General features: G+C 50.7%; 1 protein-coding gene across 1 annotated transcript in view; it reads right to left on the bottom strand.

The window, feature by feature from the left end:
- The window catches only part of Srrm4 (serine/arginine repetitive matrix 4), a 144,305-nt gene that overhangs the window by 19,238 nt on the left and 109,473 nt on the right, over positions 1 to 15,594 (bottom strand). Inside the window, exons 3-8 of the mRNA XM_027923207.2 lie at positions 11,867 to 11,953; positions 10,410 to 10,481; positions 7,771 to 7,797; positions 6,595 to 6,645; positions 4,178 to 4,276; positions 2,982 to 3,138 (exon numbers count right to left, since the gene is read on the bottom strand). Coding sequence (XP_027779008.2) covers positions 2,982 to 3,138; positions 4,178 to 4,276; positions 6,595 to 6,645; positions 7,771 to 7,797; positions 10,410 to 10,481; positions 11,867 to 11,953 — 493 coding nt within the window. The remainder of the gene's footprint in view (positions 1 to 2,981; positions 3,139 to 4,177; positions 4,277 to 6,594; positions 6,646 to 7,770; positions 7,798 to 10,409; positions 10,482 to 11,866; positions 11,954 to 15,594) is intronic.

The following is a 15,594-nucleotide window of genomic DNA, read 5'->3' as shown; positions in this document are numbered from 1 at the left end:
CACAGCCCTGTGTCTTGCCCTGGAATTTGATCTCAAATCCCATCTTCGTCCCTCCTTTTCCTTGGCTCAATCCTGCCTGCCCTTGGTTGTTTGAGTGACTGTTCCCTTCTCTCCCCACGCTGCCCTGCCCACTTAAGCATCCACACCACGCCTGCTTTGTGATTTACAAACTTACACCATTTATACCTCATCCTCTCAACTGAAGGCAAAGACTATTTCTTTCTTATTCATCGAATCCCCAGAGCCAAGCCAGCACCTGACCCTGCACAGATGCTCAGTAGATGTGGACAGACTCAAATAAATGACTGATTCAGTGACAGGCACTCTGCTGTCACCCTGAATAGGGACACAAATCTTGGGGCCAGGACTCTTAGAAAAATCTCTGGTCTAATCTAGAACCTTCTTCTGTCTCTGCCTTTGTAAGAGAGAAGCTGGGAAAGAGCCAGGCATGAAGGGAATTCGGACACTAGATTTGGGAGCCTCAGATGCCCCAGGAGCTGGGCAAACTTGAGTGAGGGGGCAGAGCCACGTGGGCCAAGGCCTCTGTGTAGGATGGAAAGAACTGGTCCCGGAAGCAGCTTTGCCATTATTAGCCTGAGTGTGGAACCACGCTACATGTCACCTCCACCTGACACGTCACCACCGCTCTTTGCATTGCTACGTGGCTGCTGGCTCACGGCCAACATCACACCACGTGTGCCACTTGCCTGCCCCATCCCATGACTTCTGCTTACATCTAGACATAGAGTCCTAACCATCTCATGAGGTAGGTCTCATTATTATGCTCGCTTTTCAGATTTTGAGAAAACAGAGACATAAAAGGGATTACGGAAGTTGCTCAAGGTTCTGTGGCTGGTTAAGTACAGTTTGGGAGCTGGAATGTTCTCAGAACACCATCAATATGCACTGAGTTTTGCCCCTGGGCCAAGAACTGGGCTCAATGAATGTTCTTCAAAGAAGAGAACGTTGTTATCTATTATTATTATTTCTTTACAGACAAAGAAACTGCAGTTTGGACAGGTTTAGGTAACTGTCCCTAGCTGGGAGCCAGAATTAGACCACATCATCATGATCCCAGGTTTAAAGTTCCACCTGGCCGTAGCCAACGTGAGACCTTTTTCTTCTGTGAGTCTCACTGAGGTAGGAATTAGGGTAGCGGGCCTGGTGAGCTCTTAAGGCCTCTTCCTTGTGGGTACCAATGAGGCTGGGCTTTAAACTTTTCTGATAGGGGCTGAGCTCATATTGGACATCAAAGTGTCTAACTCCAAATCTGTCAGGAGCCTGTGTGTTTCAGGAAAGCACACTGCCAAGAGCCAATTTGTACCATCACCCATTGGTTTGGGAGGACAGACCCGGCTTTCAGCTACATTCTGATGGCCATGACCTTGTTTAGAAGCCAGCTCAGGCAGGTAAAGCCATATAAGTTAGTCATTCTCAAGGGCACCTTAAGCTGGGGTCACTGGGGACTCTGAATGGGCTGCCACTAATTATATGACTGGGGAGACTGGGAAGCCCTTGGATAACTCCAACACACTCCTACCTCTCATTGCTCAGATTTCAAATTCACCTTTACCTTTGCCACAACCCGCCCTGGGAGATCAGTGGGATGACCATACCTATTTCCCCGTTGAGGAAACCGAGGCTGGGAGGGATAAAATGATTAGTCCAGTCAAGGCTTGCACCCAGGTCTCTGGCTCCCTGCCCTACCAGCACTCCTCTTCTTAGGACATTTGGGGAGGAGACAAAGTAGGTGGCATTTGCCCCTTGCAAGTATTCAGTGACCACGGGCATCTTTACAATGCAGGGACCTGGGGACAGTTGTGGATGGTTCCAGATAGGCAGAAGATTTGGGCAAAATTAGACCTTCATACCGGGTGCCCTCGTGGATGGGGAAGAGTTTCCCAGGATGCACTGCTGTGTCAATATCAACATATTAGCTATGTTGATCTTGACCTTCTTCCTCTTGTCTGTCTGTCTGTCTGCCCCTTTGGAGTCTGCTTTATCTTATAGGATTTCTCCAACAATCCCATATAGAAGAGGCATTCCTTCAGGGTTACCAGCGAGAAAACCTTGGTCAGGTACCTTGCCCAGAGCCCCACAGCTAGGAAGGGACAAAGCTAGGACTTAAATTCAGACCCATCTCTACATTAAATTCAGCTGGCTGAAGGTGTCCAATTGTCTGACGTCACATTTCAGCCTCTCCTTGTTGACCCAGGGAAGTACTGCATGATTCCCTCCAGCCCCAGGTTGCTAAACTGGATTCCTTCTGGTCCTGCTCTGTGTCTTCACCCCAGACCTCAACCTCTCTGAGCTTTGGTTATTTCTGTCCCATCTGTGGAAGGGAAGAGTGACAGCAGCTTGTGCCCTCCATTCCCTGAGACCTTGTGTGGATACAAGAGAAGACACAGGTCAAGGGCTAGGAGCCCCTCGGAGGAAAATTCTCATATAAATTCAAGGTCGCATTTATAGGTGGAATCAAATTCCAGATGCCAGCCAAGGCTGCCAGCCAACTGGCACAAAGATGCAGTGTTCACGTAAAATCTAGAGCGCCTCAGTCACGTCCAACGCCCCTTCTTCCTCACTCACCAAAAAAAACCAAAAAACAAAAAACATAAAAACAACAACCAAACAAACAAATTAAAAAGGAAAACAAACCGACTTCCTGGGATCTTTCACGCATGCGTTCCTGCGAATGCCACGCTAGAGACCAGCATCGATCGTCAAGGGTCCCCTGATAACAGAGCCTGGGTATTTTTGTTTTTCTTCCTCTGCCATCCGCCCTCCTCCAAGTCCCCAAGCCCAGTGCTGCCACAGGCTGCTGAGTGACCATTTGGTTCATTAATTATGAGGTCTGGAGCCAGCGGGGGGTATTTTGCCGGGGACTGAATTAAAGCATGTCGTGTGTTGCCCTGATCCTGGGCCTCCACCCCTGTCCCCCGTGTCACCACCAGGCTGCAGGAGGAGGCGTGTGCAATACTTACTACACCCCTGGCCGACAGGAGGCTGAGCATCTGCAGGGGCTGGCTGGGCGGGGGGCTGGACCGGGCCTCGGGGCTGGCCTTGCACAGGGTCTTGGAGCAGCGGCGAGAGTGCCTGCGGCGGGACTTCCGCCCTTCCTCGGGGGACCGGCCTCGGTGCCTGGGGACAGGGGACAGGGACCTGAGCGAGAACATTCTGAAGGTGCGCAAGGCAGAGAGACGTTCAAGGGACCCACGCGTCACCTGAGGACGACAGAGTGTGCTTGTGCCTGTCCGTGACTTTGACCTTGGGGGTGTCTGCGCGTGCCCATGTCCGAGCTGGACTCTGTGCGGGTCCATCCATCTTCCCATGCCCGGAACCAGCCACCCCCCCGCCCCCAGCCCCATCCCTTCATTCATTCATTTAACAGATGCTTGTGGGATGACAGGAAGGTCCCTTCCCCGGTTCAGCTGAATATCCTCCACTCCTGTGACCGTCTGTCCATCTGAGCAACTGGACGCGTCCATCTGCTTCCGTGTGTTTGGACGTAACTGTGTCTTTGGGGATCACTTTGCTAATCTGTGAAATGGAGCTGTCCTGTTGAGTGGCACCCCAACATTTCAGAAAGAAATGGCTGATGAAAGTGACCGCGATGGCGTCTGCGAGTTTGCCCAGTCTAGATCTGGTGGCTCCTTCGGCAGTGGGAACCACAGGCACATCTGCCCTCTGAGAATGGACGCATCAGGACTCGCCTGTCCCTTGAGCTCCCTGAGACACAGTAGTAAATAGCAACAGCACTGTACAGATTTGTCTGACACCCAGGGGCTCCTCCACAGGTGCCTTCACAGTCCAACTTGAAGGCGTAGACGGGACAGGTGTTACTTTCCCCTTTTATAGATGTTGGAGCTGAGGCTCAGAGATGGTTAGCATCCTGCCCGCCGTCACACAGCTTAAAGTGGCAGGGTCAAGGCAGTTTTCTGCACCTGTAGGGACTGGTTCCTGCTCTGGACTGTCCCTTTCTGCTCTGGGACTTCCAGATCATTTTTCTAAGGGCACCTCTGCCATAGCCTTTCTCTTTAGGCAAGAGTGAACCCACCTAGGAGCATGGCAGGGGCCAGGCTGAGCAGGAAGTGCACCCCTGGAGGGAACAGCTGGATGCTGCAGGGGCCCTGGGCTCTGTGGGGGGGGGGTGAAGGGGCCCCGTGGGGTGAGGGGCTACCTGCTCTCACAACTGGAGGAGCGTGACTCCGAGCTCTGGGACCGCGAGGGCCAGTGGTGGTGGCGGTGACGGTGAGATTTTCGGGGCCGGCTTCGAGATCTTGGGGAGACAGAGAGAGAGAGAGGGAGAGAGAGGTTGATTTCAATCCACAGGTGAGCAGAAAGGGGTCTTCGGGCTGGAGCATGGATGACTCAGGGCTTGCCACACCCGCATGTCACCTGTCCCTTACCCAAGGCAGGAGTCACCCCGTCACCTGGCCTCAGGACCAGAGAGGTGTCCTAGGTGGGAGCCGTCATCCGGGCACTGAAATGACACCAGCGGCGGCCCTGGGCTCTGCCCACAGGCTGCCCACCGGCTGGACTTGCCAATTTTTCAAGTGGATGGGGAAATACAGTTTTTTTTTTATGTAAAATATTCCTATTTTAAATGGAAGCTCATTAAAGAAAAAAAAGAAAGAAAGAAAGACACCTCTTGGTGCAAACAAAACCCATTTGCAGAGTAAATTAGGCCTTTGGGCTGCCAATTTGTCACCTCAGACCTGGAAAATTAAATCCAGATTCTTAGCATGGAGTCCAAAGCCGTTCAGAAAGTGCAGCACGCGTCCAGCTGAACAAGGGTCTCCGCCGCCACTGATCGCGGCCTTGCTACAGGTTACTTCAGTTCTTCCGGAGGAATCCTAACCAGCCAGGAGTGGGAGGAGCCATGGCCAGGGTGATGAAGGAGGTACAGGGAATGTCAGTGATCTGGGCCGGGCCAGGGGTCAGTGGGAGTTAGAGATGGTTCTATCAGGAGGCCAGGAGCCCATCTGGTTATCTCAAGAAAGGACTCAGAGGTTCTTCTAATGCGATCACCTTTTCATACCTAACCCACCCTCGGCTCCAGGCACGAGTTCTAGCGTTTATAAAGCTGGTTCTGGTGTTGGTCTCATTCTACCTACGCCAACAGGGAGGCCCAGAATGAGCCTCGGAGCCTTTGGGGGCGAGTCCTGGGCTCCTTGCTCTCCTGTCTCTTGCCTTCTGTGGCTGGCACAAGCCTCCCGATGCTCGCTGGTAACTTCTGGGATGGCACTGGGAAGGGTGGGCAACTCGACGCCACCATGGTCCCTCCCAGTGAGTTTGAGGTCTGACTGCGACTGCAGCTGTTCATCCTGTGCCCCCCACCCCCGCCCCACCAGGACAAGTGATGCGGAGACCTTGGGGAACACGTGCTCTCTCTGCTCTGGCATGAAGACACACTCAAGATGAGTGACTTGTAACCAAGCCTGAAGATGGGAAGTTCCTCCCTGAGCTAGCTGGAGGCTCCACTTCTTCCTTCTGGAACATCCCCAGGTCTTTGTGGTGGTGGCTGAAATGCCTTCCCTCCCACTGACCCTGAGCCAAGAGACCCTTTAGGGCGGCAAAGCTGGGTGCCCACCCTCCTTGCCCCTGCTCCTCTTCTCCTTCCCAGTGGCTGACTACCCATTATCTTTGATCCTCTTTCTAGAAGCTTCTTGGTGGGAGATAAAATATTAGTTGACTGGAAAACACATGCACTAAAATTTGCAGGGCATAAAGTAGGTGGGCTGTAACCAAATTTACTTTTAATTTGGTTGGGAACTGAGCTCTGCAGGCGGTGCTGGCTGATTTGAATTTCTACTACCAGCTAGAAACTGTGCACAGCTGGGGCCGAGACCGAGGCAAGGAGCGTCACCCGTTGCTCCACACTGTACACCCAGGAGCCAGGGCACGGGTTCCCTCGCATGCTCACACCCCATAACCATGCACACACAGCCCGCACGTGCACAGGTGAAAACCACCACACATGCCTGCATACCCACGGCGCACACACAGTGCACACACGGAGTGCCAGGGATCGGTACACCTCAGCCCTCGGAGCAGCTGTATTCATACTAGGTACGTCGGTGCTCACACGAGCACGGGCACAAAAGTGCATGGGTGTGAATGCACACAGAAGCCACAGGTGCATACCAGGTGCCCACGTGGTGTATGAATTTGCAAGTCCACAAATGTTTGCATGATGAGAAAATGTATGGACGGTGACAAGGTGCCCGTTTCACATAGACGCCCTACAACCCATGTCAGGGGCACGCCAGGAACATGCATGTGCACTGCACAACTGCATGCACACGTAAACACACACGTATCCACACCCCTACCAGGTGGCATACTCAACCTGGTGCTCGTGCATGCTAAGCCTACAGCTTCAAGGTCACAGACAGTTCTTTCTCCTCCTCCCTCTCCTCCCCCTCCCCCTCCCCTCCCTTCTCTTCCCCTCCCTCCTTCCCTCCCTCCCTCCTTCCTCTCAGTCACCCACCCTCCCCTCCCTTTCCTGGCTATTTGCCAACCACCCTCTGGCTGCTCAATCCAGGTCTTCAATTCCCCCAACTGGAGAGCATGTTGCAGGTGGCGTCTACTTACTGCTTTTTATGCCTCTTCTCTTCCCTTCTTTTGGTTTTTGGGCTTGAGGAGCTAAATAAGAAAGGGCCAATTAATTGAAAGATGCAAAAAAAAAAAAATGCAGTTCAAGATAAAAACGAACAGGTGGTTCAAACACGGAACATTCCGTGGGTCCCTTGACCCAAGCAGTCTGGGGGTGGACGGGGATCACGGCCCGAGGGCAGGAGAAGTTGGTGCCCACTTGTCCACCCAGCCAGTTCCGGGGACACCAGCTCATGCACCTCCATTGAGAGCAGGTGCTGGGGATGCGGAGCCCGGCTTTGGTAGGTCAGTAGTGGCCCACGGGTGGTAGGGGGTGATAGTGACAATATCTGCCACGTCGGAGCTTGGCTAGGGTTAGGTGTCCTGCTAGGTACCTCCTGTCGACCACCCCTGTGTCGCCCCTGAGACCTGTGGGTGGAGGGACAATCTAATCAAGGCACATTTTACAGATGTGGGAACCCAACCTCGGATGGGCCAAGAAACTTGTCCCGGATCCCCGAGGTGACTGGGAAGTGGCCCCGGAGCCCGAGTCCCCACAGCCCACGCCTTCTGTTAAATCCATGGACAAGTGGCCGTAGCCCCAGGGAAGGCATCTGAGGCCCCCAGAGCTTGGCTGATTCTGAATGAGCCCGCGAGTCAAGGGCAGGACCTTGCCTTCTTTCCACAGCTCTAGATATGGCTGCTGCCACTTAAGAAGCCACTGTCCCCTGTCCTGATCCTCTGTCTGAACAATTTGAGTTTGAATACTGGCTCTGATTGAACTTGGCTCTGTGGACCTTCCTGTCCCAGCCCCAGAGCCTCAGTTTCTCTATCTGTAAAATGGAGAAGAGACATATCCACCACCGAGATGTGACAGGGGTGAACGGGGGTGTTGAACGCGTCCACCCGCAGCAGGGGCCGTGCAGGACCCCACGTATAGTGAGTCCTGCAGTCCTGACCTCTGGGGTGTGGCTGGGCCTGGGACTGACTGGGTGGATGATGCCCCTATTCTGGAGTTCAATGGTGGCATCTTAAACAGACTCAAGCAGAACTAGGGTGCCACCCGTGGCTGGCCCAGGAACAGAGGTGGAGGTGGCAGCCGAGCCAGGAAGTGGCCCAGAGCCTAGTTCAGGGAAGCAGGAAGCAGAATGAGCAGCCGGAGGCCGTGGGTCTTACCTGTGTCTTCTCTTCTTGGAGAAGGACCTGGTTCAGAGGGAGGAGGGAGGGGGAGGGAGGGAGGGGGAAGAAAGAGGGGAGGGGAGAGAAGAAATCTGGGTGAGTTTGGGCCTCTGCTCCTGGGACAAAGCACCCTGGGCTTGTGATCATGCTGCTAGGGGGTCGGGACCCCTAGCCAGTCCCCCCACTCTCTCAGGTTCCAAAGAATGTGATGCTCACAGGGCAACCTTGGTTTGCACCCCAGATTTCCAGGCCAAAGCCTACCCATGCTCCAAAGTTCACCCCAAATTGCCAGCAAGCCTGTCCCAGGTGAGGCTGTTGACGGGGGGCCTGCGCAAGAGTCCTCTGTCTCCTCCCCTCCCTCTAATCATCTCTCTCCCTAGTTGGAGATTCCTCCTCCTCCCGGCTGACACCATCACGAGGTCCCTGGCTGCCACATGGAGGACTCTTCCTGTGTGCCGGGTTCTGGGCTAAGCATCTATCACTCCCAGCCTCATTCGATGTTCCCCCAAACCCTGTGGAGGACGATTTGCAGCCGTCTTCCAGACAAAGACGCTGAAGCTCAGAGAAGTTAGTTAAGTTGCCCAGGGTCACACAGCTTCACCTATGTGGCTTCTACTCATTCTCTTCTCGCTGTGGTATTTTGTAGTGTTCTATGAGCCCCTCAAGCTCCTCAGAGTCTTCCTCTGTGCTTCTCCAAGCCCTGCTGAGCTTCTCACTGGGGGATATGAGGGTCCAGACCTCTCCATGTGATTGTCACCCATTTTCCTCAGCAGCATGTGAGTAATCTGAGGGCAGGGCCTGGATTTGGGTCACCGTCCTGTTTTGGGAGCTTGAAAACATCATTTATGTTTCATATAAGGGGTTTAATAGAGCTGCAAAGAGGAGAGAACTATTTAAAACTCTGAAGCTTTGTTAATTAAGAGATAAGGACAAATCTCATTAAAGTTGAAAATCTTTTCTTTTTCTTTTTTTTTTTAATACTGAGGATTGAACCCGGAGATACTTAACGCTGAGCCACATCCCCAGCCCCCTTTCTTATTTTATTTTTTTTAAATTTTGAGCTTGCGACCATGCTAAGTGATTGAGGCTGGCCTTCAATTTGGGATCCTCCTGCCTCAGCCTCCGAAGCCACTGGAATTACAGGTGTGCCCAGCAAGATTGCCAGTTGTAATGCTTCAGACATCGTTAACCAGACATTTCACAAACTTGGGGAAGCTGGCTCAGGAGCAGGGCAATGCTCAGCCAGGGAGGGCTCTGGAGGGGCCAGCAAGAGTATTTCCCCGTCCTCATCTCCCTCCATGATTCCCCTCCCCCCAAAGGACACTGTCTCTACAATGGGGCTCCATGGTGCGAAAGACTTCTGACACCAAATTGCCCTTTTGCTCACTGCCCACGTCTCATATCCACGCACTGATTTGCCCACATCTTTATAATAAGCACAAACTCAGCCTCAACTGAACATCAAGGCAGGCGCTGGACATAACCAGGGGGCTCAAACTGGGTTTGGGACAATTCTAGCAACACGGGCTGAGATGTGGCCAAAACCCTGAATAAGTAAAAGCCACACTGAAGCCACTTTGAATCGGGCTTTCAGATGCACAGGGCAAACCCAAATGACCTCCCGCTTTTATTCTGTTAATAATCCAAATTGCTTGCCGCATTGGAAGATGCAGTAATAAAATACAAATGAAATACATAAAATATAAACTGGACATTTCCCATTATCCAGGGCCAACCACAGGGTCTGGGAAATGTGTGTCAGTGGCAGGAGGAGGCTGAGACGTGTTAAAGCCCACACCGCTCCCCAGGCCAGCTGAGGGCTGCCCGTGGGAAACTGGCTCAAGGAAGACATGGACCTTTCTTTTATGGAGGGAATGCAACACTGAGATTCTGTTTTGTAAAATATTTCGATTATAAATGTTGGCTTGGAGCCCTCTGGTTTAAATCCTTCTGGTCTTTTCCCCCTGTAAACATGTGTGTGCGTGGGACCGTGGATCAGTGTGTGCATGCATGTGTGTGCACAGTGGGAAAGTTCTAGAAGGTGTGTTCTGCTTACAATGTCCTTTCACTTCTGACCCCGCTCCCCTCCCACAAGGGTGAGCCATCCTAGCAGCCATGTTCTCCAACCAGATCCCACCCTCTGGGACATAGGGGGACCCCCATGTGAAGCCTTCTCTAGGGAATTTGGAACAGGGAATTTGGACAGTTCAGAGTCTCCTGAGGCTTAGCTTGCCATGTGGAGACACGGGGCAGGGTGCAGCCTTGTCCCCTTACATAGACCAGGAAGCAGAGGGAGCCGTGGCTTCTGTCTGACCCCATGAGCCCTCTATTCCCTCTCCTTGCCCCTTGCCCACACCTAGGGGGCCACTGAGACCCTCCTGCTTTCTTCTAATCAGGCCTTTCCTGGCCTCAGTTGGGATGGTGGACCCCTGGTCCCTGCATCTGGAGTCCCAACTTGTACATGATATTAACACACACACACACACACACACACACACACACATATATATATATATATATATATAAAAAATAAATTTGCTGCACAAATGACATGAGATGGTTCCAAATGACATTTTGAGTCTCCCTTCCCTATCCCACCTGGGAGGCCCCTGTTTATAAAGGAAGAAGGACGATACCTGCGTCGCTTGTGTTTCTTGGAACTTTTCTTCTTCTTTTTCTTCACGGGCGATGGGCTATAGGATGGGGACCTGTGGGAAGGGGAAGCACTTCAGAGGGAGGCTGGTAAAGGCCAGAGTTGGTTTCTCAGGGCCCTTTCCCCAACCCCTCTGTAGGGTCTCAGGTCTTTTACAACTGCTCATCAAGGGTCATCTTAACCCCAACAGTAGCTTTTTGCATTTATTTTAAACATGACCATGTACTTTTTAAGTATTATCTCATTTAACCCTTCCACATGCTTCTCAGGTACAGTTGCTACCAGAACTTTTCTGATGAAGAAACAGAGGTTCTGAGAGGTGAAGGGATCTGCCCAGAGACACACAGCTAAAAAATTGGAGATCTTTCCATCCCAGGAGGGAAATGACTGAGGACCCACTCGACCTTTAAGGAATCACAACGTCTGTCCCCAAACGCGTGCTCGGTGGACATTTATTGAATGATGGATGTCTGCTATCTCCTTTTTGAAAAGTTCTTCAACCCACCCCTAAAATCAGGAAACTCCACTTGTCCAATGCCACTCCTTGCCTTACAATGGCTACATCTCAGCTTCTTCACCCACATTCCCTATGGGGTTTTCCTTGGGCCTGACCCTTTTAGGGCTACGCTAAAGGGTGTCCTAGAACAAGGTCCCAGAAAAGTTCAGGCTCAAGTGGTCCAGACACTGCTCTCTGCTGCCCCCTGCAGGCGTCTATGAGTATTGCCTTGGCCGTTCGGTGGATTCTCCACTAAGAATTTTCAGGCCTGGTTCTCTGGGGTTGGGACACCAGGTAAGCAAGCGTTCAGGCTAGTGAGCGACTGTCTACAGGCAAACCTGGAAATATTTTTCAATGCAAAACAAAAAAAAAATTTAAAGAATGGTGTATAGAAAAGTAAAAGGCAATAAATGCAAAAGAGCCATTGACTTGGCAAATATTGTCAAGTCCATTCATTATCCTGGGCATTTGGCTTGATGGACAGTGAGATGGACACCTACTGGGAATCAAGACCCTGCAGATTCTTTCACTCCCTCGCTGAGCCTTTTTTCCCCTCATCCCTAAAATGGGAATATTAATGCTTGCCAGGGTGGATAGAGGTCGGGAGGTCGGGAAATCAGGGTAGTATTATCAGCTTAGTGTGATCCTCCGCACTGAGTCAACTCTCAGAGGAACTCAGTGCTCATGATAGTGACTGTGCTCCTATTTAATTGGTCACTTACTACATGCCAGACACCAAATCCCAAGAGGCAGGAATCATTGTCATTTATTTTCAGAATTGGAAAAGCTTAGAGGTGAAGTTCAAGGTCACACAGCCAGTGAACAGGCAGAGAAGAGATCTGCACTCTACGGAGAGTCCCCTATGGACTCCAAAGCCCCTGTCACCCTGTTCTGTTCCTTTCCGCATCTTGAAGGTTTCGTCTCCCCTCGGTGGGTGGTCTCACCTCCTTCTCTTCTTCCGGGCAGATTTCTTCTTCTTCTTCTTCCCCCTGGAGGAGGGTGGTGGTGTGAAGTCTCTGTCGAGGGATGCACTGTGGAGAACAAAGAGTCAGAGGACCCAGGGCTCCCCCATCCCCCAGCCAGGGCCCTGGCAGCCTGGGAAGGGGAAGGACCCAGATCCTTGCAAGACCAAGGACCCAGAGCAAACATCTAATTACCACCTCAGGGCTGATTCGGTCACACCTCAGATTAAGTGCTTCAAATGAGGACTTAATGAGACAGACGCTGAACGCTACCCAAACACCAATTGATTATTTAAAACAGAGTTATAGAGGTTAACTACTCCTTAATAGATTTATTATTGAATTTGCAAATGGCTCACCTTGGTAAATAAATCACTTTTTAAATAATTAATCAGCAGTTCAGCCCCCTCCTTCCCCAATCCATCCTGTCCCATGGTGCCTGCTGGAAATTCAATGGGAGGTGGAAGGTATGTTAAGTAGCAGCTGATTATTAAAAGTTTATTTGCCGAGGTCTAATGTAACGAGATCCATATCTTATACCGCCTCCCAGAACCTCAAAAACCTCGCTCTTCAGGAATAATTATTTCCCGTGCAATTAAATTCAAATGCTCAGGCTGCAGTTAAATGATGTCAAGTTATCTCCTTTTATAATTGGGGCAGGCTCCAGGGATATATTTTTTTAAATGCTATCCCATAGCAAAGAGAGAGGGTTTGGGGGGTGGAGAACTATTGGGAATTGAAACACGAAACCCAATTGAACTTTACTGGAAAATGTAATATTATCATCATTATTTTAGTAGCAATACCACCAGCATGGATGCATCTATCCTGTGTCAGGAGTTTTAGGTATTTGGTACGCCACGAAAATAGTTTGAGGGTGGTGTGATTTTTAACCCTCTCGTTTTACAGGTGGAGAAATCGAGTTTCAGAGAGTTGAATGGATTTTCCAACAGCCACACCATCCAGAATTACCCAAGCTGGGATTTGAACCTGGGTGATTCCTGCCCCGCCTCCCCCCAGCTGCCTTCTCAAAGTTGATTGTGGGGCCCAGTCGTCTGGAAGTTGCCCAGCTCCCTAGAGAACATTGTCAAATGCTGCCATGTTTAATTCCACTCTAAGAATCTGGATCATTGGGATTAATAGAGGAGTGATGAAATGATCAGAATATACATCAAGTTCTCTGCATCTCCAATAAATGAAGATCCCACGGCCCCTAGAGATAGTGTTTCCAAGAGTGTCGCTTTGAGCAGGTTAAAAATAAATGTCACAGGAATCAAGGACGTGCTGCTTAATCATGCTTACATGTCATGAAGTGCAAACAACACACATACTCGGAAGCGAACAGGCTGCTTGGGTGGATGCAGTGGCCCTTTCCAAATATTGTGTCCAAAAAGTGTTTGACACAGAGGACGAGCCTAATAAATATTTGTCCAGTGACCAAATGAGGGGTGAGTGGATGAACTAATCCAGCTACGTGTTAAATCATCAGGTTTCATATAAACACAGCCTGGCCGGGGAACAGCTGCCAAGGATTTGAGAGGAAAAATAAATAAATAAATAAGGGACAAATACTCAAGAAACAAAACAAAACAAAACCTTTTCATTGTATGTCTTTTAAAATGAGGAAAAGGTCTCTCTGTTTCAGACAAATATTCAAACTCCTGGAATATTTGCCAAGGGAGCCCAGTTTGAGAACCACTGTCTTGGACTCGAATTTAAGTCATAGGGCAAAACTGAGAAAGTATTTAAATTGGGGTAGATTTGAAGTCTGTGAGATGGCTTTCATGGATCCAGCCCCTTATAATTCCCCAGTGACTTTGCCCAGGGGAGTCTGCCCTCCCTCGACCTCTTCACCCTGCAGCGGCCTGCCCAACACCTGCCAGGTGTGCCGTCACCAAGGGGCTAAAGGGGTAGAAAGGCATGAAGCACTCTGGTGTTACATGTGCAGGGGCTGAGGACGCAGTGCTTATGTATACTGCTGTTACAGACACGAGGTTATGCACAGTGACAGAGCATGCGGCCGCTAAGTATGCAGTGGTCACAAGTGGAGCCGTCAAGTTGGTAGTGGTGAAGTATGCAGTGGTTAAGTGCTCAGTGTGGTGAAGCAGGCAGAGGGTAAGTATGCAGTGGCTAAGTACACACAGGCAGAGGGTAAGTGTGCAGTGGTTAAGTACACACAGGCAGAGGGTAAGTGTGCAGTGGCTAAGTACACACAGGCAGAGGGTAAGTATGCAGTGGTTTATGTACACACAGGCAGAGGGTAAGTGTGCAGTGGTTAAGTACACACAGGCAGAGGTAAGTGTGCAGTGGCTAAGTATACACAGGCAGAGGGTAAGTGTGCAGTGCTTAAGTACACACAGGCAGAGAGTAAGTATGTAGTGGTTAAGTACACATAGGCAGAAGTAAGTATGCAGTGATTAAGTACACACAGGCAGAGGGTAAGTAGGAAGTGGTTAAGTACACACAGGCAGAGGGTAAGTATGCAGTGATTAAGTACACACAGGCAGAGGGTAAGTAGGAAGTGGTTAAGTACACACAGGTAGAGGGTTAGTAGGAAGTGGTTAAGTACACACACAGGCAGAGGGTAAGTTTGCAGTGGTTAAGTACACACAGACAGAGGGTAAGAAGGAAGTGGTTAAGTACACACAGGCAGAAGATTAGTATGCAGTGGATAAGTACACACAGGCATAGGGTAAGTGTGCAGTGGTTAAGTACACACAGGCAGAGGGTAAGTAGGAAGTGGTTAAGTACACATACAGGCAGAGGGTAAATATGCAGTGATTAAGTACACACAGGCAGAGAGTAAGTATGCAATGGTTAAGTACACATAGGCAAAGGGTAAGTATACAATGGTTAAATGGCTAAGTTCACACAGACAGACGGTAAGTGTGCAGTGGTTTAAGTACACACAGGCAGAGGGTAAGTGTGCAGTGGTTAACACACACTGGTGAGGCAGGCAGTGGGTAAGTGTGCAGAAGTTGCTAGTGGTTTTGTACACAGTAGTTCAACACGCAGGGCCAGGAGTGTGACGGTCACATACGCAGGGGCTTAACACACAGTGGCCAAGTTTGCTGAGGTCAAATCCGCGTGGCTGAGAACACAGCCGTGAGGACTCCTGGCCCCAGATCCTGACTAAGTGGATTGAAGCCCAGTCTCTTCCTGGCTCTGGGTCTCATTGTCATCACCTAGAGGAAGGGAATCAAGGGCAGCCCCGTGTCATAAGTCATTGCCAGGATCAGAGGAGCAGGCTTGTGTCACACGCCCTGCTGGGGCACGGAGTCAGTTTACAGTAAAGGGGCTTCTGTGAGGGTCACGAACCACACGCTGGCATTTCAGTCAATGACAGACAGTGGTCCCATCAGATGAGAACGGAGCTGAAAAACTCCTGTCGATTGCCGCCCAGTGCATCACCTCGTGACACTGGTGTGGACAAACCCTCGGTGCTGCCATAATACTTGGGGACAATAACAAATGACAGTTTCCAGCTGATGTACTCATTATACTTTGATTGTTAGAGCCAATGCCTATTTATGAAAAGAAAGCGTTTATCGCAAAAGAGCCCGCTCTGCTGCCACCCACAGATGGTGCTTGACCTCAGATCTCGATGGCACCATGTCCTCTTGTCCTTGATTGAGTCTCGTGCTACTTTGTGCATCTATGGGACATGTATAAAGCACACATCCTCCGTGTGCGCCAGGCTGTCCCATCTG

The sequence above is a fragment of the Marmota flaviventris genome, chromosome 1, assembly GCF_047511675.1.
Source record: "Marmota flaviventris isolate mMarFla1 chromosome 1, mMarFla1.hap1, whole genome shotgun sequence".
Classification (NCBI taxonomy): Eukaryota; Metazoa; Chordata; class Mammalia; order Rodentia; family Sciuridae; genus Marmota; species Marmota flaviventris.
The sequence above is the reverse complement of the archived record's forward strand: the minus strand, read 5'-3'. Positions and strand labels throughout refer to the sequence as shown.